General features: G+C 50.3%; 1 protein-coding gene across 7 annotated transcripts in view; it reads right to left on the bottom strand.

The window, feature by feature from the left end:
* The window catches only part of EFCAB6 (EF-hand calcium binding domain 6), a 249,329-nt gene that overhangs the window by 30,982 nt on the left and 192,288 nt on the right, over positions 1-26,059 (bottom strand). For all 7 annotated transcript variants that reach the window (XM_040490605.1, XM_040490608.1, XM_040490604.1 and 4 more), the window contains 3 exons: positions 20,992-21,147; positions 14,465-14,657; positions 10,989-11,180 (listed from right to left, as the gene is read on the bottom strand). In XM_040490605.1, coding sequence (XP_040346539.1) covers positions 10,989-11,180; positions 14,465-14,657; positions 20,992-21,147 — 541 coding nt within the window. The remainder of the gene's footprint in view (positions 1-10,988; positions 11,181-14,464; positions 14,658-20,991; positions 21,148-26,059) is intronic.

Below are 26,059 nucleotides of genomic sequence, written 5' to 3'. Positions count from 1 at the left end.
AACAAGAAAAAAAGATAAAACGTTAAAAAATGCAGATGAGCATAAAGTGGAAGCTCTTTGCGCAAGCGCACTGCTGTAGACCCTTACCACCGTATCGTGAACCAGACGCTTGCCACTCTGAGAGCCCCCCAACCCCCCACGAGGGTGGACTCTCGTCCACTAGGAGGTCTCGAGATCTGAGTGACCAGCGAATTGGTGTCCATGACCCAGTGCGCCGTTTGCGGAAGTGGGGGAGTGACAGTAGGGTTCCAGGCATAACCCAGGTTTCATGGCGCCATGACCACTGCCTAGACCTGAGATCTCTTTCCATGCAAGAATTCCTTCTGGGCAATGAGTAATGGTCGGTCTAAAGGTTCCCAGAACTTCCTTTGGAAAGGCTGTAACCAAGACATGCTTCCGGTCAACTGAACCAAGGTACTGAGACCCAGTTCCGGAGGCCACCTTTCAATGCGCCTCCATCATGCAGGTGCTGGGCTAGGGTGTTATGGAAGTTCCTCCAATCCTTGAATCGCCCCCTGAGGCAGCCATGGTTCTCCCTGTTGTTTAGACAAAGGAAGAGGGGCTGAGCTTCGAGGGGTGAGGACTCCCCTGCGGTTGGACCCCAGGCTACTCCCCTCCACTGACAATAGAGCTCGAGATGGTCTGAAGTCAGGGCTACGCTCCTCCCACGCAGCATGACTATAGCCGCCTACCACACGCGTGAGGATGTAAGTACCTACCAGTCATAAGGACGTGACAACTCATACACAGGACGAGGACCTACCCACTGTGTATCGCGCACTGGCCCAGGCACTGGGAACAGAGGCCTGGATGGCAGGCTGACCCCCTGCCCTGGAGGAGCGGAAGCTTTTGCAGATGGCTGGGGGAGCCGAGCGGGGAAGGGAGACCCACCCTGACAGCCCCGCCCTGGGCCTGCCTCCCTGAGCCCGTCCCTCTCTGGCCTCACCCCCACTGCTCTTGCCCTCTTCCCCTCACCCCAACCCATGCGAGTCATGCCCACAGTGAGGAGCCGTCCCCACGCGGGTCTCTGCACGCGCGGGTGCCCACCCGGGAAGCCCCATCTCCTAACATCCCGGCTTGGCACAAGCTCATCAAAGCTGCTGGCTCTCCTCTTTGCCCTGACGATGCAGGGTAAGTCCTCCCTCCTCTGGTTCCAAGCTCACTTCCATCAGACAGCCCGACATTCACAAAGGATCTCTCCAAGATGCCTTTGCAAACGCCCAATTCACAAACCCTTCGCCAGCGTGAAATTGCCATAAAATGCAGGGAAATAAAGGAAACATTTGAGCCACCCCTTCAACCCTTTAATGAGTCAATAAACTCATGGCTGAAGTCGTTTATGAAACTATTAAAATAAATTCTTCCACTCAAATAAATCCCACACCATATAATCACATCATTACTAAACATTAAACATTAAACACACACTCACTGAAGAAGGAGAGAATAAAAAAAGAATAGTGAATGCAAATATTTGGGGTTTGCTGTGCTCGGTACCAGGCAGAGCTCTTTCCGCATTAACCCACTAATCCAAGTAACAGTCCCACAGGGTGGACGTGAGGACGGGTCCCATCTGACGGGAGGACTCTGAGAGCACGAGCCTGCTGGCTCTTCACTTCTAGCCGTGTGACCGGGAATGGATGCCTTGACCTCTCTGTACCTCAGTTTCCTCAACTGCGAAATAGGGATAATGATAGTGCCCGCACCTTCAAAGGCTGCTGTCAGGAGGTTGGCTGAGTTAATTTACGTACAGGCTTAGACCAGCGCCGGCCCAATGTGTACCTCCGTTGGGATGCTGGAGTCTGACTGTGGGCGACAAGATGGCGTTGGTAACTGGCCAGGTACCATCATTAGGGGGGTGGGCGACTTGCTCCTTCCTCTTAATCTCTCAGCATGGACCATCCAAATTCAGGCCTCAGTAGAAGTCAAGAGATGGAACTTTCCAGTCTGTATGCCAGTGGTCACAGCTATTTCTGCCAGAGCAGGAGACACTCGGAGGCAAATGGGAGTATGTGTACCTGTCTTCCCGTCTGCCCGGCCCCCAAGACGGGCCCAGTGCCTGGCACACATTCTCATCCACGTTTGATGAATGTTGGAAGCTCAGATTCTTGGGGAGCCCGGGTGGCTCAGTTAGTTAAGTGCCTGACTCTTGATTAGGCTCAGGTCATGATCTCATGGTTTGTCAGTTTGAGCCCTGGGTCAGGCTCTCAGCCGACAGAGCAGAGCCTGCTTGGGATTTTCTCTCTCTCTCTCTCTCTCTCTCTCTCTCTCTCTCTCTCTTCTCAAAATAAGTAAGTAAACTTAAAAAAATATTAAAAAAAAAAAAAAGAAAGTTAAGATTCTTCCAGGAGAATACTGCATCTGAGCCAGACCATAGATAGCTCACCTACAAGTTAGACACCAAGGCATAGGACAATAAACAAGACACCAGCCCTGTCCGTATTCTGGATTTTCTCTGCAAGACTTATTTGGGACAATGACTTCTTGGGTTGATTCCTGGCTTCCTGATACACTCATGACCTTGTACAGCCAATGGTACAGCACAACTCTGGTCCTTAATTGGCCACAAATTATAATTAACTTAGACTGTCCTGGCTCCAGAGGGATCAATGAATGGGGACCTGCCTGGCCTGGCCACGTCACAGTCCATTTATTTTGAACATCTAGGTAGCATCTCACTGAGGCTAGGAATCAAGAAAGGATGCCAACGCGTATTGGAGAGGGCGTGCTTGTGAGAGTGTTTTGAGAATGCCAGAGCGAGTGACAGACACAGGGTGCAGCGTCGGAGGAGCTGGGACACGGAGGTGGACGAAAGCCCGTCCCCGCCCACCCCCTCCCACCAAGCACGGAATGTTTGGGTTTGAGAAAATTCACTCACTCAGATTCATAGTAACTACTTGAGTAGAAATTCAACATGGATATGCTTTCTTCCAAACCCTGTTGACTGGACAGGATCACCTCCCTGTCTGCCTGAAACGACTGTGTTTGAGAAGGGATCCCTCAGATGGAGAAGTGGTGGGCGGGCAACGTGACCTCCCTGCACAGGTGGAAGCCAGCCTGTTGCGGCCCCCTTCACATTTCTGCCAGGGGCATCAGAATCCAGGCTACGCTCCCTTTGGCGGCAGCCCCTGTCCTGCCTCCAGGGCGTCCTCGCTGGCAGCTGCTAGGGCAGCGGGCGCCCGGCCCCAATCCTTCCTCGGAGGCGGCTCCAGGCGCAGGTGGGACCCGGGATGCGCGGCGCAGGAGCTGTAACCGAGCCGATCTGGGAGAGTTTTTAACCTTGAAAGAATGACTTTGCCCAGGCTAAGTGGCAGCCACGTAAGTTTACCAGGTTGTACACCGAATTATTCATCTTCCGGGACGGCGGTATTTTCATTCTGTGGCTTTTATCGCTACGGTTGGCTTCAAGCGGGCTGTCTGTATTGTGCAAATGCTGGGTCCGCGCTAGGACCAGTGCAGACGCTGATGCCCAGAGGGAACGGACATTTGGTCGTGCCAAGGTGCCGGCAGTGACCACCAGCAAGGTAGCCGGCTCACCCAGCCCAAAGGGCCAGAGCGGGGAGGTGGATGTGTCCTGTCTGCCTGACTCCCACGGGGAGCCACCCAACGCCTGGAGGCCCCGCCGGGCAGCTGCTGCCAATATCCAAGGCTCTGGGTGACAATTCTCCTCTTTCTCACTTTAGGCACAGTCAACCCAAGAGCCCTTCCCCCTGGCCAGTCACCAGGGCCACCCCAAGCGTCCAAGTCGGCCTGCGCTGTCCCTCACAACCTGCCACGTCCTCAGTGGTCTCGAAGACAGTAGGTAGTAAATGTTGGCTAGCAAGTGGAGAGTGAGTGAAGTTTAGGGGAAATGTTTAAAAAATCATGGAAATCATATCAAGAGGACTTCGCCTTTCTTGCCATTGGGAGCAAGAGTAAATAACAGTAATGATACATCTTAATAATTTACTTAATGTATCCCCAATAATCTTAGCACTGTTTCCTGAAAAGGGAACTCCTCATTCTTTATCCATTCTTTAAAAATACATGGACACCATTATATTTACAATAAAAAGAAAGATAAATCCAAGTAACGCTGTTAGCAACTAACATAAATACAATGTTCATAAAAGATTACAAACATTTTGATGTGCTTTACGGTTCCTTCTTCGGCTAAAAACTACAGGCTTAAATTCTCTCTCGGAAAAACCCGTCTTCAGATTATTTAACATCTCGCTGAATGACTTTAAAGACCATATATTATAAACACAAAGTATGGGAGGATCTCATTGGCTCTCCGTGTGCTCCAATGTGACAAAATAATTACTCTGCATTAAATAAGGATGCGTTTTGTTAAAAAATTCCATTATTTCCATGGTAATAAAGTAGAGAGATTTTATATGGGTTTCTGGTATGTCTTTTAAAAATTCTATTTCTGCTCTGAGCGATATTTTTCTACTCACGGAAGATACTGAAAGTGCACTTTAAGACTTAAAAGAAATGTTAAGCGGGGACGATTTTCTAAAAACAAGGTGATACTCTCTATTTTGCACATAGCGTTTTGAGTGTAAAATGTTTTTCCCAGAAGTGAAAAAGAGCTATTTGCAGAGGATGGAGATTCAGATAATGTTTTCACCCAGTGTGTGGGAATCGTGTGAAAAAGGTGGTACCGACACCATGGCTCAGTACTTGTCCTTTCTCTTCTTTTGAACTAAGCCACCGGGTAGCATTCCGGTTTCAGTACTCCGTCCCCCCCTTCCTTCGTGCCACACTGGTTCGTGCTTCTCATCTTGAATCGGGGTGTGACGGTTTGGCAGGAGGGAGGAGGCATGCAAAGGCGGGGGCCCCTCTGTGTTCCCCCGGCTCACAAGTCTCTGGGCCCCCAGGAAACCGTGCGTGTGGCTCTCGGAGCAGAGCGTGGTGCGCGAGAACGGCGCGCCGCCCCGGAGGCCCCGCCCGGGCTGGGGCGTGTTGATCCGCCCTGGCCCGAGGCCCGTGACCCGCGCTTTGAGAAGTGCTGTCTGACTTTGGCGGTGCGTAATGAGGCAGCAGAAGGAGCACGGAGGAGACGCTGCGCCATGCCACAGTTCCATAGCAGGATCTGAAAATAATGCGGCATCTGTTCTGCAAAGCGCTCGGATGATTGTCACGTGTCGTGTGTGACAGGCATACGAGACAGGAGATCAATAGAAGTTTCGGAGGACAGATTTAGCAGGGTATCCAATATAAGAAACGGGTTGTGAGTAGGTGCAAAATTCTCGTCTCTACTCTCTGCACACTTTCAATCTATCCGAGGCCTTACAAAGCGTGTTGAGAAGTTGTTCCTTTTCCAAGAACGGATTCGGTTTGGCGAGGGATTATTCAGGGTGAACCTCCTTTGCAGGGAGCGGTACTGGCTGTCTTAATTACATTTTGGTAATCTGCTTTTAATTACTTGTCTCCCATGTGTCCCCTAGAGGGGAGGGATGACTGGTATCATATTTAATGAGCTTGAGGACGATGCGTTAACTATTCCCATTATCTGTTACTTCTTTTCCTTCTATTAAAAATGCCAGCCCAGGACTGAACTTTAGAAAGAGGCTCGGCTCTCCCACAGCCTGCTCCCCGTTCCAGCCACCTGACTAAGCTAACTCACGCCCTTGCTCAGAGGTCTCAGTGATCTCAAAGGGACTGAACTCTGGGGCAGAGAACAAAGGGCAGGGGTGGCCCCTGCCCCTCCCGCCCTCTGCAGAGAAACAGGAAGAAGGAAAACCCCCACATTGCTTGCTCTGTCTCGAACTGCCTATGGTCGCCGCACATCGAGGCCACAGACCCTGTCTTCGTGCCGGACTTTCAGCCTACAAGTCCCTTGATCTGCTTGTTCTCCTGGTCGACGCGCCTCTGCCCAAGTTCGGGCGTCTCAACAACGCCAGGAACAGCGGGAGGAGGGCTGTGCAGGGGTCCGGGCGAGGCCGTCTCCGTGTCCCCGGCCCCGGCCACTCCCGGCCCAGCACGCTCACTCCCGGCCCTGAGCACATTTCGCATCATCACTTATTTTGCACTTCATCCGGAAACCTCTCCGCGAGAACATCCGGCAAAGTGTTTCCGGAGGCGAGGGAGACTCTGGGAAGGAAAATCAGGTACAACTAATGTTCGCAAAGCAAGCTGGCCACATTGGAAGCTTCACCCTCGGTCCGGGAATTCCCGAGTGGACAGAGATGCCCATGGTGACCTGTGAGGGAGGATGGCTGTGGCCGCACTGAGGTTTCCCTCCCCTGCTGGCGGGCCGGCTGCCCCCTGGCACTGGGCTGTTGGGAGGGCTCAAGGCGGTCAGGCACTAGGCCGCGGGAAGGGTTTGGGCTCATACTCCTCAGTGCTCGACAGAGGCACGCTGTTGCGCTAGAATGCCGAGCACTGGAGGCACCTGCAGGACCAACGCCGGGGGATCGGCCAAGTCCGTTAGGACACCTGTCCCAGCAGACCCCTCCTCCCTTTTTCCTCCCCCGAGAGGCCAGAAAGCTGCGGCTGTTCCCGCCTCTCATTCCTTCACGGAGCACGGATCAGGGAAGCCTGCCTGCCTGCCTGTTCCACTTTCCAAATGTTTCCAGAACGGAGCCACGCCAGCAGCATCCCTCCCGGAGCCGTGAGCCTCCCGCCTCGCTCTGGTCCTTGGCCCCACTGTCTCTTCTCTGGACAGCAGCCACAGTGAGTTTTCTGACTTTCTAACCGACGCTCCTCTGCCCCAGGTCAGCGTACTCCTCCAGCCGCCGCTTCCGTACGTCGCTTACAGTCAAAGCATTACAGCCTGCACCCCGACCCCAGGCGACAAGGCCGCCTGCCCCGTCCCTCCCTGGCTGTATTTCCTCTCTCACGCCCAGGGAAGACACGCCGCGAGCTGATGGGACACCTTCCTGCCGAGTCCTTGAACTAGCTGTGTCCCCTCACGCCCCTCCCCTAGAGGCCACCTCCTCTAGACTCTTCAGACATGCCCTCCTTCTGTCCCGCTTTATTTTCCTCGGCAGCATGTTCTGGAATCTGACGTAGGATACATTTCTCATTTCTCATCTCCCCATCTCACAAGCCCCTGGAAGGCTGGGACCGCGTCTGTCTGGGTCACTGCTGGCCCAGCACCAGCCGATCGCCGGCAAGTAGGAAACGTTGGTGGGTGGAGGAGTGAGTGAGTCCACACCGTGGGAGGGCACGCGTCAAAGGAAATCCAGGTTCTGGAGAAAAAGCGATAGCCTGGAAGACGCCAGCGACACCACAGTAAGTGAAATGGCAGTTCTGGGGGAGACGGTGCGGGGCAGCGAGAAGCTGGGAGGTGGAATGAGAAGGCGAGGCCTCACCTCTCGTACCCACAGTCCCGAAAAATGCCCAGGAGGGTTGTTTTAAGAAATCCAAGGGTGACCGAGAGGGGAGAAGGTATGCTGCAGGAACAAGTCTCAGTGACTGCTCTTGGGGGGGCAGAGGGGTGAAGAGTTGATCCAGTAATCTCTGCTTTTAACGCTCTCGCCACTGTTCAATTTCCTCTCCACGGGGCATATATTACTTCGATACAAATACGGAACGATTGCTGAAAAAGAGCCTTTTCAGAGCTGAGAAAATCCGCCAACAACCCCCAAGTCAGCAGCATATGCGCGCTGTCCTACACATACCCCCAAAGGATACTCGCACAGAAAACAGGATTGGAAGTAAATACACCAAAATGTTAACAGTGGTTGTCCCTAGGGATAACTTTCTCTCCTTCAAAATTACCAGAATATTCCAGATCGTGTAAAATGGGGCATAAATGACTTCTACAGATATTAGCTTAGGCCACATCAAATTGTCAGCTTTCGGTCACTTCTGGCTCTAAAAACGGCGATTTCATGTGATTCCACCCAATAGAAAAAATTACTTTAAAAAGTACGGGGCTGCTCTTGAGACCAATAAAAATATTCCTATCTTTTGACTTCAGTTATTTATTTCTTTGGATTCTTTTCTCTAGGAAAGAATCCAAAACGCAGATATAGATTTACATATGAAGTGTTCATGGCGGAGTAACTTACAACGGCAAAAGCTGGGAAAAAAATCTAGACGCTTAAAAAGCGGGGAGGAGATGGAGTGCTACAAAGGCGTTTTGGCCCATGTTTGGAAAACCTTCCAGCGACGTGGTGCAATTTAACCTGGAGGAGAAAAGAAGCAAGATCCACGATCACACAGCCAGTGTCACCTCCATTCTGTAAAAGAAAGGAGCATATCTGCACACTGTGCTCACGGCAGCATTATTCGTAACCGCTAAGACGTGGAAGCAACCACCGATAGATGAACGGATAAGCAAAACCTGGCGTATCCCTACAGTGGACTATTTTTAGACTTAAAAAGGAAGGAAATTCGGACACAGGCTACAACACGCATGAACCTCGAGGACACTATGCTGAGCCGAAATAAGCTAGCCACAGAAAGACAAATACTGTACGGTTCCACTTCACCGCGGTCAAAATCACAGCGACGCAAAGCTGAGCGGTGGTCACCAACGGCTGGGGAGAAGGGGTTGGGGGGTTAATTAGTGTCTAGTTTCGGTTTTGCAAGATGAAAAGAGTTCTGGAGGGGGTGGTGGTGATGGTTGCACAGCCGTGTGTATGGATCTTAATACCACTCAACTGTGCACGTAACAACGATTAAGATGGTAAGTTTTACGGTAAGAGTGTTTTGTCCCGATAAAAGGACTAGGGAAAAGATGCATTAAGAAGGCTGGGTGGGGGGGGGGGGGGCGGGGGAGATCTCCAAGGCAGTGTGGCACATCGAGAGAATGTCTGCTCCGGAGCTGAACCTGCCTGGTCTCCTCTGCTAGTTGACCCGGCGGGAGTCTGACTTCCGGAAAGCTTCGCTGGGATAAGAGCCTGGTGAGACCGTGTGGGGAGAACGGCCCAGCACACGGTGGGGGTTGTTCTCGCCAACACGGCATCAGCATGGGGTTTCGAGCCCCGTTTTCTTTTTTGCACTTTCCTGGGTCTGCCAGGATTCCCACAGTGAATATCTAAAGTCAGGGGAAAAAAGTGTACTCGTTAAAAATAGTGAGCATCACCATAAACAGAGAGAGAAGACGAGTCACAGGCCAGGAGGAGGTATTTGCTGCTCACGTACCAACAAAGGACAGGAACCCTTCTCGGATAATGAAACCTGAATGGCTCATAACACAAGAAAACGCGCAGGCTTACTGGTATTCAGATGGGCAGGAATGAAAACATCTGCCAATACCCAGGACTCCTGGAGACCTGGAGCGTTCGCAGCTCTCACCCAAGGCTGGGGGGAGTGTGCACTGATCAGTGCAGCCACAGCGGCGGCCCCTGGGATGCTGCCCCTGGGATGCTGCCCATGCACGTGCCCTCCGATCCCACGCAGGGTAACTCCGAGTGTCACCAGGGGGGACCGACGCAGGAGGCTGGCTGGTGCTCTGCTTGTAATGGAGAAAACTGTAAACAGCCTACACGGTCATTAGCGGGAGGCTGATAACCAAACAGGGTGCGTCCATTTAATAGAATGTATTCACTTGACGGATTCATTTCATGGCAGCCTAATAAGGGAATGCACTAAGACCAAAGGGATAACACGGCTAAGTCCCGAACGCGTGAGAGCAAACAAAAAAAAGCAAGCACGGAAACCAGTATTCGATGGAGTACCACTGGCATGTACCGCGTGCAACCTGACAGCACCCGTTGCTTAGGGATGTCCGTCTGAACGGCAACAAGGAAAGAAGTCACAGCCCACACGGGAGACACGGCACAGCATCGAGGGGCCTGGAGCCGGGAGAGACCTCTTGCTCACAGACCAGCTCTGCCACCTGCCATCAGGGGGCCTGTGCGCAAATTAACGTCTCTGTGCCCTAGGGTCCCCATCTATAAAAAGGGACATTAATAGCACATGCCAAGTATTGGTGTTAAAGGACTGGGCGGGTTCATGTATGTAAAGGACCAGGAAGAGTGGCCCTCGGAGGGCACTGTGTAGCGTTTGCTGTTGTTAGCATTACAAAGAACCTCAGACCTTAAGAATGTTCACGCTGTCTGCTCGAGTATGTCAATGTCCAAGGGTCCGTCCTGGATCAGTGATCAAGGATTTGTGAACGTAGGTGTTCGTCACACATAAGAGCATATGCCATTGGAAATGACGTAGGTATCCGGCTGCAGAGGGACAGTTCAATACACGGCAGGACAGGCCCCCTGTGATTTGACCGCTGCATTAGTTGCGGATGGCTCACATGTTTATTTTCATCTCTCCTTCCATGCAGGCGGGGACCATGCCACTCTGTTCCCTCTGTTCCCTCTGTTCCCTCTCAGCACGGAATGGCGATCAGAGAAATCCGTGTTGGCTGAAACCGGACTGCGATTGTTGCTAACGATTCGGGTCCATTTACGGTTAGAGATCAAGAAACAGCCTCAGGGTAAATACCTGGTGTGGCCAGAAATGCAGTCTGGGGGGAGGAGCAAGAGCCCTGCAGTCAGTCACACACCCTCCTCCAGGGAGCCCTCCCTGACTTTCCCAGCAATTTCTCCTCCTGCTGATCATGTCTCTGTTAAAGCCCAGCCTCTCCACGCTCATCTCCAGCCCAGATTTGGCTGATACACGCCCCAGGGACCGGCACATAGGGTGTCCTCAACAAACATCTCCCAAGTGAGACCCGGTTCCCTCACTTCCGCCTCCGGGCCCGACACACTGTGGGCCTCACTTCTGTGGACGCCAGGTCATCTTCAGGGATCTAAGATTCCGGAGAATCCTGAAGCAACCAGACAAAAGCAAGCTCCCAAAGTTCTTTGAAAACAAAACAAAAGAAAACCAAAACAAAACAAAATAAAAAGGTTTTCCATAAAGTATGCACACTTACCTTTTAACACTCTATGTAGAATTTATACCAAAGTTTCATTTGGAGTTAGCTAATTACATGAGGCGATTGCCCTTTTACTTGATGTCATTTTAATCAATTACCCGTTTGGCAAAAACTACTTTTAACCCGGTCTCAAAGAGAGGTGCCCAGGTAATGCCAACATCCTTACCTCTTCGGAGAAAGAGTCGAAGTTCTGGAGAAAATATTTCCAATTTATATGGGGGCTTAGATGAACTTTTAGTTTTCTCAAAAAATAATGATACTGGTTATCTGTGAGTTTGTGACAGAAATCCTTAAGAACTTGTCCAAAATCTGAAGCCTTTACAAACCCAGTGTCCTCTTTATCCAATGCAGAAAATGCCTACAAAGAGAGAGAGAGAGAGAGAGAGAGAGAGAGAGAGAGAGAGAGAGAAGGCAGGTGTCAACATACAGTGAATATTTAAAAAAAATTTTTTTATGTTTTACTTTTCTGACTGCGAGTGAAGTCAAGTGTATTCGAGTCCCCCATAAGTCCTACCTTACTGATCAAAGGCACCATGACTAAAACACTGAGACAGATAAAGGAAGCATGGGCCTGGTGTGAGAGCTTCTGTGCTGCAGGGAAGGGTCGCTTCACTGGCCCCCCACCGTGTGGCTATGGAGAGGCAGGGGAGTGAGGAGCCCTGGCCCCTTTCCCATAGGGCTTTGAAGCCACCCGAGCTCCAAGGAGGCCTGCTTGGCAGAGGAGGAGAGAGGCTCGGGGGGGGGGGGGGGGAACAACATGCCCAAAGTGACTGTCACAGGGGGTTCAGATGCAATCCCGCCACAGTAGGGGTGGGGTGGGGGTCTCAAGGTGCAGCCTGATTGAGAAGTGGCCAGGAGGAGCAGTTAAGGGACTGCCCCATCCCCATTCCCACCCCGAGGCTTATACTGGGAGGCTGCTGCCCTTTCCGCGACCCAGGGCCAGTGCCCGTGTGGCCTCGGCTCATGGGTGGATCCCCGTGGCCACGAGCCGGTGTTGGAGGGGCGGGGGTGGGGGGCGGCCAGGGCCAGCCCAGCCGTACTCCAGTCAAACTGAAAAAGTGCAAAAACGTGCTATAAAAAGAAAGCACATTTTTTTCCATCTGTCGGAACAAAATCATTCATTTTTATTGCACTAGGAAATCTGTATCAAGCGGTGGGTTAGGATCTTTTTTTTTTTTTTTTTTAAAGTGAGAATTGAATGTGCGTGCAGACCCCAAACCACATTCCCTGCTGGTTAATTCTCATTCGGGGCTAATTAAGCCCATCCCATCCGTCCATGGGGGTGGTGATATGTGTGCAACCAAATTAACCTTAAAATACCGTCTAGCGTCAAGTTTTTATTTAGCGTGTGGTAACGGGACAAAGCCGTGGGTGGTGGAAAAGCCCGGGACACCCCCCTCCGCCCCACCTCTGCTCAGAGGTGGACTTTGAATTCCACCTCTGCTTTCCTACCATGAGATCTTAACCTCCATGACCTTAGCTTCTGTGGTAGGAAAAGACGGACTTTGCAACTCACATTGTTGTTTTACTACGGCCCGAAAACAGCTGTACGTGTACTGGACACATAGTTGATCTCAACAAATGTGGAGAATGACCATAAAAATGAGCCCAGTCAGCTGAGCATCTGTGTTACGAGGACGTTAGAAGGCAGTGCGCTGAGGGGCGCCTGGGTGGCTCGGTCGGTTAAGCGTCCGACTTCGGCTCAGGTCACGATCTCGCGGTTCGTGAGTTTGAGCTCCAGGTCGGGCTCTGTGCTGACAGTTCGGAGCCTGGAACCTGCTTCGGATTCTGTGTCTCCTCTCTCTCTGCCCCACCCCCTGCTTGCGCCCTGTCTCTGTCTCTATCTCTCAAAAATAAATAAACATTAACCAAAAGACAGAAGGCAGTGTGCTGGGCAATCTATAAACTCTATAGAAACATAAGTTATTGTGATGTCGTTTCAGAAACAAGATGCATCTGAGACACATCTCCAGTGATATGCAAGGATGCACAAACGCGCCCGGTATCCTCGCTGATGGCTGTCCTCAGACCTCGCCATTCCTTCTGTGCCTCGCTGCCCCAGATGCCCTCTCCCTTCCATGTGCCGCTCTCTTGGCCCGACCTCACTCTCTTGCTTAAAACATCACCGCCTAAGGAGTGTTTCTCAGAGGTGAGAGTCATGGTTCCCCCTAGAGGTTCCACGAACTTCAGTTTGAGGAACATCCCGATGGATGTTAATAGTGCCACTTTACGTCAGAAAGAGGCAAAACCATCCTGCAAATGGACTTGTCTGGTCTGGAGAGTGCTTTAGAAACCTGAAATATGTCCTGACATTTAGAAACCAGGAGGTTCCAGAGTGTCTCATGAAAACTGGAAAGCTCTAGCAAAGTGGGGCCAGTTTTCAGCTCAGCAACAGTCGGCTGAGACTGAGGAGAAGCTGTCCTTTCAACAGGGCTGGGTCTCCAGCCTGCTGCGGCCACTGCCTGGGCCCCTTCATCGTCTCTATGACCCTCATCCCGGTGGACATCCGTGTTCGCAATGCTCACGGGGTGACCGCTGGGCCCAGCGCCATCTCACACACGGGCGCTGGAAGGTGCGTAGAAGATGGCCTGTGTGCTTTCCAGATGACCCACGTGTGCAGACTAATTTTTATCTTTGCAGAATCACTAAAACAAAGACATAAAAATCCTAAATCCTCACAGAGAACTCCTGGATGTGAAAAATGTCTGCTCACCAGCACAAAGGTCAAGTTGGCTGACATTCTAGAACTTTCACAGGCCGGCTGCGTGGCACTTGCCTTTCTCCTTCTCTCTAGTCCCTTATGCTTGGACCCCAGAGCCCACCTTGCCGCCCTAGCCTAGGGGATTATTCGCTCCGGGGATTTAGCGAGCGTGGTCCTAGGTTTTTGACAGTGTCTGAAGGACAGTCTTGTTCTGATTGTGTCCAGCATGGCCCCGGCTGCTTTGAACCTTTGATCTCATTAAACTGCGAGGCCTGCCCTCTGCAGACAGCATTTTCTCTTCTTGCTGCTGCCGTAGGGGAAATGGAGGTATGGACCAGTCTCGGGGACCGCCACCCCACCACGGGCACGGCCACAGCACTGGTTTCCAAGGACTCCAGCACGGGCCACAGCATCATCCCTACACGCTCTGCAGTGTCATACAGATGTCAGCGGTCAAGTATCTGTCACTGTACTTGGGGGAGCACCTTGCACGTCGCCTGGCTCCCGGTGTCCTTCCCGATGAGTCTTTGTGCCACAGCCGGGCCCCGGGCAACCTCTCCAAGGCCACCTGGTGCTATGGGCCCGGTGCTCACGGGACACACTGGGCCTGCTCTCCCCTCGGGACCTCTGTGCTCTGCCCTCTCTGCCCAGAGCCCCTTGCCCTCGCAGACACAGCGCCTGCTAAACACTGAGCACTCCGACCTCAGAGAGCACACGCTGGGCACAATCCTGGCAGCTCCTTGTAGAGCAAACACGGGTACACATGTGCTCAAAGGCACCAGCTGATCTTGCCTGACCCATCTGAGTTCTGACACCCCACGGGAGTGAAGAGAGGGGCGGGGGGCCGGGAGGAGGGGAGGGCTGACAGCAGCTCTTCGTGAATTCACATGAGCACCGGGACTTCAGTTTCTGAAGTAAAACTACGTTTCGCTCTGTCATACCGTTGACAAAGCCGCACTGGAGGAGTCGACAACTTCCCGGATACTCTTCACAACCTCCGCCGGGTCTAGTGTCGCAAAAGTGAGGGGCGCGCCCTCTTTTTCTCTTGGCGGAGGTCTTGTTGGCTCGCTGTTCTCCACCGCCTTCGAGAAGTCAAGGTAATTGAAGGAGTTATCGTGCCAGCGGATTCCCCAACTTGTCCCCAAAGAAAGAAAGGAATATATTAATTACAAAAAGCAACCCCGCCGCTTATTCATTCAACAAAGAGCTGCTGAGCACAGAACAGTGTGCAGAACAGGAATAACGTCAGGACGCTGTTCTCTGGCCCGGAGGTGCTCACCTGTCAGTTAGCTATGAGAGCAGACGGGCACACACCGGCAATGCAATATGACGGAGCGAGGTGAGGGCCGCGGGGGCCACAGACTTAAAGCCCGGACGGCGGGGCTCACAGCTTTGGACAGCAGAAGAAGGGAAAAAGAGGCCCAGCTTAGGAACCTGAGGCACTGACTGGGGCAAACAAAATGCCTCCGCAGAGACGAGGGGGGGGGCAGGGCAGTGTTCTGGGAAGATACACCCGGCAGTGTCAGCAGGGGCGGTCAGGAAATAAGACTGGAGGGCGTGCGGGCTCAGGACTGTGGTCATCGAGACCTCGGCTCATGAGGGCTGGACTGAGAAATGGTTGGGGGAGGTGGAAAAAAAGAGAGACATGTCAAACAAAGGCAGTGGAAAGGGCAAGAGGAACTGAGTAAAATGTATGTCAAGTTCTTTTTCAAGACTGGTCGGAACTGAGTGGTCAAGCTGAAAGCATTCAGGGGACAGTTTCACAAAACCTATACAGCTTAGTATTTTCTCAGATAGAAATTCTGAGTGCGTGTCTCAATGAGGACAGCCATGTGGAGACTCCTCCCTGCCCTCCACTCTGACACAGAAGAAAATACCTTTCCATTCGAGAAGAAAATACGGCGAGAGAAAATCCCGAAGTTTCATGAGAACATAGATCCTATTTAAAGCTGTAAACTGATGCAAAATAAAGTTTAATTGCATTCAAAGTTCACATTTTTTGGTCACTTAAATTCTCTGGGGACTGCTGGCACTTTAACACCTAAGCTTTCTTTCAGTGGGATGGAGTCCACGTCAGAGGAGAACAGTGTGGAATGTTGGTAAGCCAGAGAGAGAAGTTTCTAGTGACTCAGATATCTGCTTCTAAAGAAAATGAGCCAAGAGCTGTGCTTTTCCAACCCACAGCTGCAGAGCGGCCTTCCACAGGCCCCGCGTCGCTGGCTCCTATGATGGAGACATGGGGGAAAAGGCTAATCAACTCTATTTCATCAGCAGGATAAATTGCCAACTTGGTATTAAAATTTAGTAATAAAATCAAATGCATATGCTAATCGCAGTATTATTTAGAAAAGTCTATTTTGGATCTGGAAATGAATAATCTACATATAATTACAAATAACAGAGATGTTTATCATCAAGAGGTCTTTGAGAAGAAACAAGCAATTGAGCGATGGATCCTTATTAAGGTTTCAATTTGTAAAAAAAAAAGTTGATCACCCCCATTGAAAGGTGGACTACAGAAATTCCACAGTCTTTTTGTTGTTATTTATAAAAGTACCAAGCCTAACTATATTTTAACAAGACTCTCTTACAATCATTTAGTTAATTATTTATCTGGTGCTGGTTTTCCATGATTTATTCACTGAATGCATATGAATTCTTGTTCAGCTGGAAATACATTTAGTGAGAGGAGATCCTGTTTAAGGAAGAAGAGAACGTATAGGCATATTTGAGGATGAAATGATTCTTCTTCCGTTACACACACACACACACACACACACACACACACACACACACTGCATTGAACTTCTCTCAGCTCAAACACAATTGAGTAATGGTTTCAACATTTTAAGGAAAAATTATTTTCTCCTTAGGATTCTATGCTCAGACAGGCCAGCAACCTGTGTGAAGGAGATTAAATAATTTTTTTCAGACAGAGAACTCAGAAAAGTTATTTCTTGTCTGCCCTTTCTTAGAAAGTTACTTCAGGAAGTACTCCAACAAAACAAGGATGGAAATCAAGAAATAAAAAAGGGGGGGGGGGGCGGTGCCTGGGTGGCTCAGTGGGTTAAGCGTTCGACTTCAGCCAGGTCACGATCTCGCGGTCCGGGAGTTCGAGCCCCGCGTCGGGCTCTGTGCTGACAGCTGGGAGCCTGGAGCCTGCTTTGGATTCTGTGCCTCCCTCTCTCTCTGCCCCTCCCCCTCTCAAGCCCTGTCTGTCTGTCTCTCTCTCAAAAATAAGTAAACATTTAAAAGAAAGAAAGAAAGAAAGAAAGAAAGAAAGAAAGAAAGAAAGAAAAAGGTATGTGATACAGGAAACAGGAATGGGATCCAACCTTGCTGGGGAATGGTAGGGACAGACCTGGGACAGGACAATGTGGGGGCCCGGCTCCAGAGTGGAGGGTGCCAAGGAACACCTGTGAGAACTGTAAGTGGCGTGGAGTGTTGGGGAACGCGGAAGGGTGACAACGTTCAATTTTAATTGAGCCTCGGGTTCCTAGAAAACAGCTGATTACGTTCCTGGAAACAGCTTACACAAAGAACCGCCTTCCCCCATGTGACCTAGAAAAGACGCATGGGTACCCAGGTTTGCCTACAACAAGGTGGACACAGAGGCTCAGGGATGGTGCGGCTGGGAGGAAAGCTAATTTTCATTCGTTCTGTGGGCACTGGACACATAATCGTAATTGTGAAATGCTGGTCAACGGTTTTTGAGTTTTAGAATCGACCCGTGAACCAAGCGCAGAAGGCCTGGTTGTGGCTGCAGGATAGAAGGTTAAGTTGAACTTCCTTTTCCCCAAATTAAAACCGCGCCTGACAAAAGGCGGGACATGGAAGACTCAGAGAGGGACAGCGGTAGAAAGAGGAGGGGAGGCTGGCATGCGCAGAAACGGGAGGTAAGAAAAAAGTCGAACAGACTGAAAGCCAACAGCTTTCCCTTGTCCCCCAAGAAAACTGAGGTCACAGGGCAAAGCGTCCCCCCCAAATCTGGAGGGATCCGGGCAAATACAGAGAATTACAGCTAAGATCTGCTTTCCTAGACTGAAAGCCTTTGGAGCCGGAAGCTGGAAGGAACACTTAAAAGACACCGCGGAAAACCGGTGGGGGCCGTGAATGGACTGTATGCAGGCAAGAGACTCACGGGGGCCCCTCTCCAGCTAGAAGTAGGCATCAACGTGGGGTTAAAAACAGAAGGACCAGATGCTCCCCATCCCTCATCCTCAGGGAAACGCAGATCAAAACCACCATGGGATGTCACCTCACACCCGTCGGCATGGCTAATATCAGTAACACAGGAAACCACGGGTGTCAGCGAGGACGCGGAGAAAAGGGAACCCCCGGGCACTGTTGGTGGGAGCGCACGTTGGTGCCACCACTGTGGAAACTAGCATGGAGCTTCCTCAAAAAGTTACCAATAGACCCAGCCCACAATACGGTAATTGCACTGGGTATTTACCCCCAAGACACAAAGACACGCATTCAGTGGGATCCATGCACTCGGATGTTCACAGCAGCGTTATCGACAAGAGCCAAATTATGGAAGCAGCCCAAGTGCCCGTCAACGGGCGAATGGATAAAGGACAGGTGGTGCGTGCACACAATGGAATATTACTCAGCCGTCACAGAGAATGAACTCTCGCCACTGGCAAAGACAGAGATGGGACTAGAGACTACAACGCTAAGTGACAGGAGGCAGAGAGAGAAAGACAAATGCCGTATGATTTCACTCATAAGTGGAATTTAGGAAACAAGACAAATGAGCAGAGGGGAAAAAAAAAAAGAGAGAGAGAGAGAAAACAAACCAAGAAACAAACTCTTAACTATGGAGAGCACGATGCTGGTTACCAGAGGGGAGGTGGAGGGGGGATGGGGGATACTTACCGTGATGAACAAAATAAAGAGAAGGAAAACAAGAAAACAATTATGTCATATAAAAAGGAAAAGAAAACTAGAAGGACTGGTTAAAAGTGTGTGCAGGAAGCACTTGGGCCCCATGTCCCTCCCCAAATTCCAAGCGTCTGGGTACCTGTGCCCCTCCCCCAGCACTCGCAAGGGGGGCTCCAGAATTCGTGCTCTCTGGAGTCAGTGTTTCTCAACTGAAAAGCATGCGTCCCTAGTGCAAGATAGGGAGGGTTCTTAATGAAAAGGGGGATTAAGCGGAAGTTTATATCCTGATTTTACTAAATAGTTTTCTATGGCTCTGCAACAAAACACCAAGAGTAGCGGGTGGCTCAAAGCATCACACATTTCTTTTCTTACGGTTCTGGACACCAGAAGTCAGAAATCGGTTTTATTGGGCCAAGATCAAGGTGTCGGCAGGGCCGTGTTCCCTCCAGAGGCTATGGGAGAATCTGTTCTGCACCTCCAGCCTCTGGTGGCTGCTGGAGATCCTTGGCTTGTGGCCACGCTACGCCGATTTCTCCCCCTGTGCTCGCCTCTGGGTGAAGTTCTCCCCCTGTGCTCATGTCTGGGTGACGCCTCTCCCTGACTCACTTTCATAAGGACACTGGTGATCTGAGGCCCACCCGGATGCTCCAGGATCATCTCCCCACCTCAAGACCCTTAATCACACCTGCAAGGACTCATGTTCCGTCTCACGTCACATTCACAGGTTCTAGGAATTAGGACCGGGGTATCTTTGGGGGGTGTTATTCAGCCTATCACACCGACTGCTGAAACTTCCAGGCTTCCCCTCCCAATCAGCTCCCAGACTGCCAGCAGCAGGGGACCAGAGAATCTTCTCTGGTTGGGCTGCCAGATTTAGAAAAACAGACCAACGATAACCTAGCAGGGCACCCAGTTAAATTGGAATTTCAGACAAACAAAATAATTTTAACATAAGTGTATCCCAAATATTGCATGGCACACCCTTAAACTAAAAATATTATTGTTTCTCCGGAATTCAAATCTAACGGGGCATCCCTATGTGTTAGGTGCCAACACCAGTCTCTGGGAAATCTGACCAGCACTGCCCCCCTCTCCAAATTTTAAAGATCCTGACACCGGGGGTCCTCCAAAGAAACCGCATGCCAGACTGCTCTGCCACAGTAGTCCACACTGAAAGTTCAAAGCAAAGTCAGTAAGTTCTACCCCTCTGCACAGAACTTCTAACCTGCTTCTTAGGACCTCACTCTTAATGTGGAGATTTTCGAACAAGGAAACTAGTAGAAAAAGGCAACACGGAGGAGAGACTCCTCAGGCAAGGAAAACTTAAAAAAAAAAAAATCCATCGTTAACACCTTCAGAGAAATGAGATCACACATCCAGGACACAAGAACATGATGCTCTGAAAGAGGAACACCCTGGGAACAAAGGCAAGTTCTGGTCATTAGAAATATGGTTAAGTGTGATGGCAGAAACAAAAGTCCCAAAAGAAAGGGTTGGGAGTGAAATTGAAGAAATCTTCCGGACAGGGAAGCAGGAAGGAAAAGATGGGAGATGGGAAAGACTTGAAAATATAATGAAACATAAATAAACTGTAACAAAAAGGGGGAGGGGGCGCCTGGGTGGCTCAGTCAGTTGAGCGTCCAACTTCGGCTCAGGTCATGATCTCACAGCTTGTGAGTTCACGCCCCACGTCGGGCTCTGTGCTGACAGCGTGGAGGCTGCTTGGGATTCTCTCTCTCTCTGCCCCTCCCTGCTCACTCTTTCTCTCAAAGTAAATAAATAAACTTAAAGATGTATATAAGGAAACATCCTACGTGGTTGAATGTCCAATAAAAATAGGAGTTTCCCAAAGAACGGGAGAGGAAGTCAATGAAATCATCAAGAAACTTTCTCAGAATTAAAGGACATGACAAAGGCCATCCAGGAAGATGAGTGTGAACACTGTAGAAAAAGATTTTACAACCGGAGGTGAGTTGGGCGTTTAATTACTGATCGTAAGTACGCAGGAAGCGAAGCAAACAGGAAAGAAAGAAAAGATAATTATTGATTCCGGGGAAAACAAAATGGTATGCAGGAGGGGAAAAGCGATCCGTGAAACAAGTCACGATGTTACAAACCCCGAATGCTGATCTACCCGAAACCGTGATGCAGCAGCATGGTGGCCCGTGGAGGCAAGTGTGTGTGGGTTCCACAGAGAGGCGGGGGGCAGAGTGGGTGAGGCGGTGGGTGCCGGTTAAACCCACAGCTTCCAGGTACGGAGTCAACAGACACCGTCTAAAAGTTAAAAACCGGGAAGCAGCTATAGAAGCTTGTCACTTAGACATTCGACTTAAGGACCAGAAGGGATCCGCGAAGCCGTCAGACTTGTTGACTCCGGGGACGGGGAAATTCGGAGGTTGCATTCTCCTTGTGCTGGGGATTGACTCAAGCTGCTTACAACGGAGCCACGGGGATGCCTGGGCGTCACCTCAGTGGCGAAAGGCTGTCGGAACGGGCAGGGAGGGAGAAGCAAAAGCAATGTGCCGGCCCGTTTTCCCGTCCCGTCTATGTGAGAGACACAGTGAACCCAGTGGAAGAACACCTGTTCAGAAGATCGGCCAGGTCCTCTTCCTTCAGGTGACAACCGCATCCCCGCAACACTTCCTGCATCTTGCTTACAGGTATGTAGCCATTTGGGGATGGATCGACTTTGGTGAGTGCTTTGCTGATATCTTGATAGTGGTCTTTAAGCTTGTCCCTGAAAGAGAATACATTTTAGGCATCCCCAAACCAGGAAAACAGATTTCTTTAAAGCAAGAGTTGGTGATTATTCTAATGTGATGATTTGCTGGGTCGTCGAGGAACTGATCTTGAAGGCGTTTTGCAGCCTTGGTGTAACTTTTGCATTAAAAGGTATTCTGGAAAAAATAGTGAGTTTGTACCGTTATCATTTTATTATTATCTTTAGCAGAACTATATTATAGAAATTACAACCTTGTTTCTTTTTTTTACTAGAATTTGTTACTTTAACGTTTATTTATTTTTGAGACAGAGAGACAGAGCATGAACGGGGGAGGAGCAGAGAGAGAGGGAGACACAGCATCGGAAACAGGCTCCAGGCTCTGAGCCATCAGCCCAGAGCCCGACGCGGGGCTCGAACTCATGGACCGCGAGATCGCGAGATCGTGACCTGAGCTGAAGTAGGAAGCTCAACTGACTGAGCCACCCAGGCGCCCCGTAGAATTTGTTACTTTAAAAATAGAACAAGGAATTAAAAACTACAGAGAGCGATGCTCCTCAATGCGCTCGGTGAAAACTGGGGGAGCACCTCTTACATGCCAGCTACGGCTCTGGGCATCGGGACGCGTCTAGGGGCTCAAACAGGCATCCCCAGAAGAACTTACATCCCAGTGGGGCGAGGCTGGCTTGAGACAGAAGACATTGGGAACACTGCGCAGGGGGTCAGTGGAGACTGGGGAGCAGGACTGAGGACCCCGCCTGGGAGCAGGTTGCAATTCCCATGGGGAGGTGCAGGTACGCCTCTCGGGGAAAGAGGCACTCGAGCAGAGATGGGTGTCACCCCCCACCCCCACCCCCACCCCCAGAGAGCTCTCCTGGGTTCAGGGGCAGAGACCTCTTGGCATTTGGCATTTTATTAGTTTTATTAGGTACTGTGTTGTTAAGAAATACAGCCACCAGGGGTGCCTGGGTGGCTCTGGGTGGCTCAGTTAAGAGTCTGACTCTTTTTTTTTTTTTTTTAATTTATTTTTGACAGAGAGAAAGACAGAGCATGAGCGAGGGAGGGGCAGAGAGAGAGGGAGACACAGAATCCGAAGCAGGCTCCCGGCTCTGAGCTGTCAGCGCAGAGCCCGACGCGGGGCTTGAACTCACCGACCACGAGATCCTGACCTGAGCCAAAGTTGGACGCTTAACTGACTTAGCCACCCAGGTGCCCCAAGTGTCTTGACTCTTGATTTCGGCTCAGGTCATGATCTTGCAGTTGGTGAGTTCGAGCCCCACGTCGGGCTCTGTGCTGACACCATGAAGCCTGCTTGGGATTCTCGGTCTCCCTCTCTCTCTGTCCCCTCCTCTGCTGGCTCTTTCTCTCTCAAAATAAACAAGAGAGAAAGAAAGAAAGAAAGAAAGAAAGAAAGAAAGAAAGAAAGAAAGAAAGAAAAGGGAAAGAGAGAGAAAGAAAGAAGGAAAGAAAGAGAGAGAGAAAGAAAGAAAGAAAGAAAGAAAGAAAGAAAGAAAGAAAGAAGGAAACGCAGCCGCCATTTGTGTGCGTCGACGGGCAAAGCTGGAGCTGTGTGGGCTTCATGTACGTTCTCGCACTGACTCTTCTCAACAACCCTTCAAGGGAGGTGGGTAACTATCTCCTCACTTTACAGACGAGGGACAAGAGTGCCGTCTGTAAAGTGGGCCCATCCAGACCTGCCTCTCGCAGGGACAGAGGCGGCGCCTGGCCACAGCCCCTGCGGGAGGGCTGTTTTCCTTAGAGAACACGTTCAAGAATGTATGACTCCATCTGTCAAGAAAATTCTTCCCCGACGGGGGGGGAAAAATACAAATATTGTTAAGGGACTAAAACAAGTGGAGAAACCTTTCAGCATGAACAATCTTGCACCCGGCCTTGGTGAACTGATTGTAAATTCCATGACCTCGGCTCACCCAGGTCTCTAAGAAGAGCGACATGCTCGTCTGGCAGGCTCGGGCTCGGGCTGGGCTGTGGGGTTCTTATTCAGGGAAGAGACTGTGCTATAAATTCCAAACCCGGAATCTTTGCCGGTAATTGTCTACCACCCCAGATATGTATTTGTGGAGACAGCAGTTCCTTGAGCATGCCTAGAAAAAAGAATCCACCCAGACAGGAGAGTCGGGGGGGAAGCGGAGCGGGAGCGTGCAGGTCAGAAGGGGACAGTGGCACTGACTTGGAAGCTACGTGGGTCATCACCTGCCCCCTTCCCTCCTTGGCCTCCAGTTTGGAGCTGGCCAACTGAGGACTGAGCTCGTTTGAGCCACGGATACAAATGAGCTGCGTTAACTGTTCGGCAAATGTATACCAACAGCGGCAACATTCTGGATTCCCTTACAGGTGTGTGCTGAATTCAGTCCCGCATTACAGAATGATTACTCGTCATCACAACTATTATATTCCACTTAATCCTTCAAAATGAAAGCAAATGAAGGTATAAAAAAATCAAAACATTTTTTGAGATACATATTTTTAGAAAATTGAGGCATTCAGCATTTCTTGGACTGGTTTCTAGGCAGTAATTACTTCCCTTGCAGAGTAGATATGCGCACAGAGTAAAATGAGGGTTTCGAGCACAGATCACACCATACTGCTGAACTGAACGAGTGTGGGCCGACACTCTGGGACAGGCTGCCACTGCTCCGGCCCCGTGGCTGGCTCCTGGTCCGGACAACAAGGCAGAGTCTGAAGAGGGCACAGTCATGGCCAGTGGGATGGCCACAGAGCCCTCCCCGACACCACCTTGCCGGGCCCGGCTCTTCTGGTTTTGTTCACGCACCTCCCGATCCGATTTTCGAACAGGCCACGGCTTCCGTGGCTGGTTCACTCTTTCTGCTCTGATTCAAATCTTCAACTCAGACTTGGGCAAAACAGAGCAAGGCGTGGAAAACAAGCATGAGTTTGAAAAAGGATTTTTCATAATTTTTTAAGATGTATTTCTGGCACGCCGAACAAGTTCTCTCAGATTTAAGAGGCAAATCAAAATTTCGGTCACTGTAACAGACCTGTCTCCTCATTTCTCATCCGAGGAGCTAGAAGATCCTGGAACCACCAGGAAGACTCACTGTCCCCAAACTTGAAAGCGGGCCATTCTGAAGGGCAAAGTTGCTCGACAATTTTATAACCTGATGTCTTTGAGGAAACAGAAGTCGGTCATGCATTTTCATGAAATCAGGCTTGCCTTCTTTGGTCAGAAAGTGTGCTGATGGCAGAGAGGGCAGGGTGAGTGTGAATCAGTTAACTGAGCTCGGGGATCTGAGACACACTGTTTGGTGGCTCCCAGTTCTTTCCGCTGCGATCCACGTTTGCACAATACACGGAAACTCAAGAAGAGAAAGAATGCGGCGTGAGCCCGCCAAGGATGTGAGATTTCTCTTGGAGCCTCATTACTCACAAGTGGCAGGAGGGAAGACACGAGTGGGTAATGAGGCCAGCCCTGTCTGGTAAAGATAAATTCCACTTTCTCATTAGTTTTATGGCATATTTGATTTATACCAATCTTGAGCATAGTTTTACTTCAAATCTCACAAATTCGATTCTCTTGCTTCAGGCTTCATAACTCCGTGAACTTGGGACCTCATTCAGGGGTGTGTTTGAACTGCTCTTCTCGTAAACGCCATTTAGCCATTACATTTCTTCCCCGTGTCCTTGGGGGTTCTTATTTCCTTTGGGGATTCTTTAGCAACAACCCATTCGCTCATTCCGGTGCCATTTGAGATGGTGGTGGTGACAGAGAGCTGAAGTGACAGGCAACAGACAGAAACACAGATGAGAACAGCATGGAGCTAGAGTCCCAGCCTTGGTGGGTGCTGACGGGAGACCACCAGGGCCTGGGACTGATCAGGGACAACTGTCCCATGGCTTGATAGTTACATCGAATGCAGCAAAATTTTCTCCTGTTATAAATTAAAAAAATCTTTTTAATGTTTATTTATTTTTGAAAGAAAGAGAGACAGAGTGCGAGCGAGCAGAGGAGGGGCAGAGAGAGAGAGAGAGAGAGGGAGACACAGAATCCGAAGCAGGCTCCAGGCTCCGAGCCGTCAGCACAGAGCCCGACGCGGGGCTCGAACTCACGAACCGCGAGATCATGACCGGAGCCAACACTGGACACTTAAGTGACTGAGCCACCCAGGCACCCCATTCTGTGTTATAATTTTTTTTAAGTAGTACATTAGTAACTGGTTTTAAACTTTGAAGATAGTAATATACAGTCCCATCATCCAAATACAACACACTACCCCTCGCACATCATCTTCTGGTCCTTGTGAACAGGCACCCACGTTTGACGTGGTTCCAGTCATGATACACTTACTGGTTAAAATGTCATTTCCAATCAGCCTTTGATCACAAACATTTTCCAGTCTTCACAATGCTAACTGAACAGGCATGTAGTTTTTCATATTCCTGGGGCCATACTTTATAAGGCAGCACGCTCACTGTGACTGGCAGGTGTCCCTTTTAGTTGTTGTTGAAGACACGCTATAAATCGTATCTTCCAACCACTAAACGGTTGGCTTCTACTACATTATTTCTCTGGGATAAAGTTCCCCAAGTGGAAGTACTGAGCTAAGGAATATGTCTTGTTCGTTCACTCATTCATTCATTCACTCATTCATCCATGCATCCATTCATTCATCCATCCATTCATTCATTCATGAATCCATTCATCCATCCATCCATCCATTCATTCATTCATCCATTCACCAACAGAAGTTCATGGGGCGTCTACAAGGAGTCAGGCAGTGTTCTGCACTACACGAAGACGGGCATGTCCTTCTGGAACTTGCCATCTGGTTGGGCGAGGGGTGGGTCCTGGGTGTGTAGGTTAGTAAACACCTGAAAAGTTCTCAAAGGTGACCTACAAAACAGGAATGATGTGAGGCCATGACTGATGGCCATGACTGAAGACGGCTCA

Source organism: Herpailurus yagouaroundi, unplaced genomic scaffold (assembly GCF_014898765.1).
Source record: "Herpailurus yagouaroundi ecotype Mexico unplaced genomic scaffold, PumYag 182, whole genome shotgun sequence".
NCBI classification, from domain to species: Eukaryota; Metazoa; Chordata; class Mammalia; order Carnivora; family Felidae; genus Herpailurus; species Herpailurus yagouaroundi.
The sequence above is the reverse complement of the archived record's forward strand: the minus strand, read 5'-3'. Positions and strand labels throughout refer to the sequence as shown.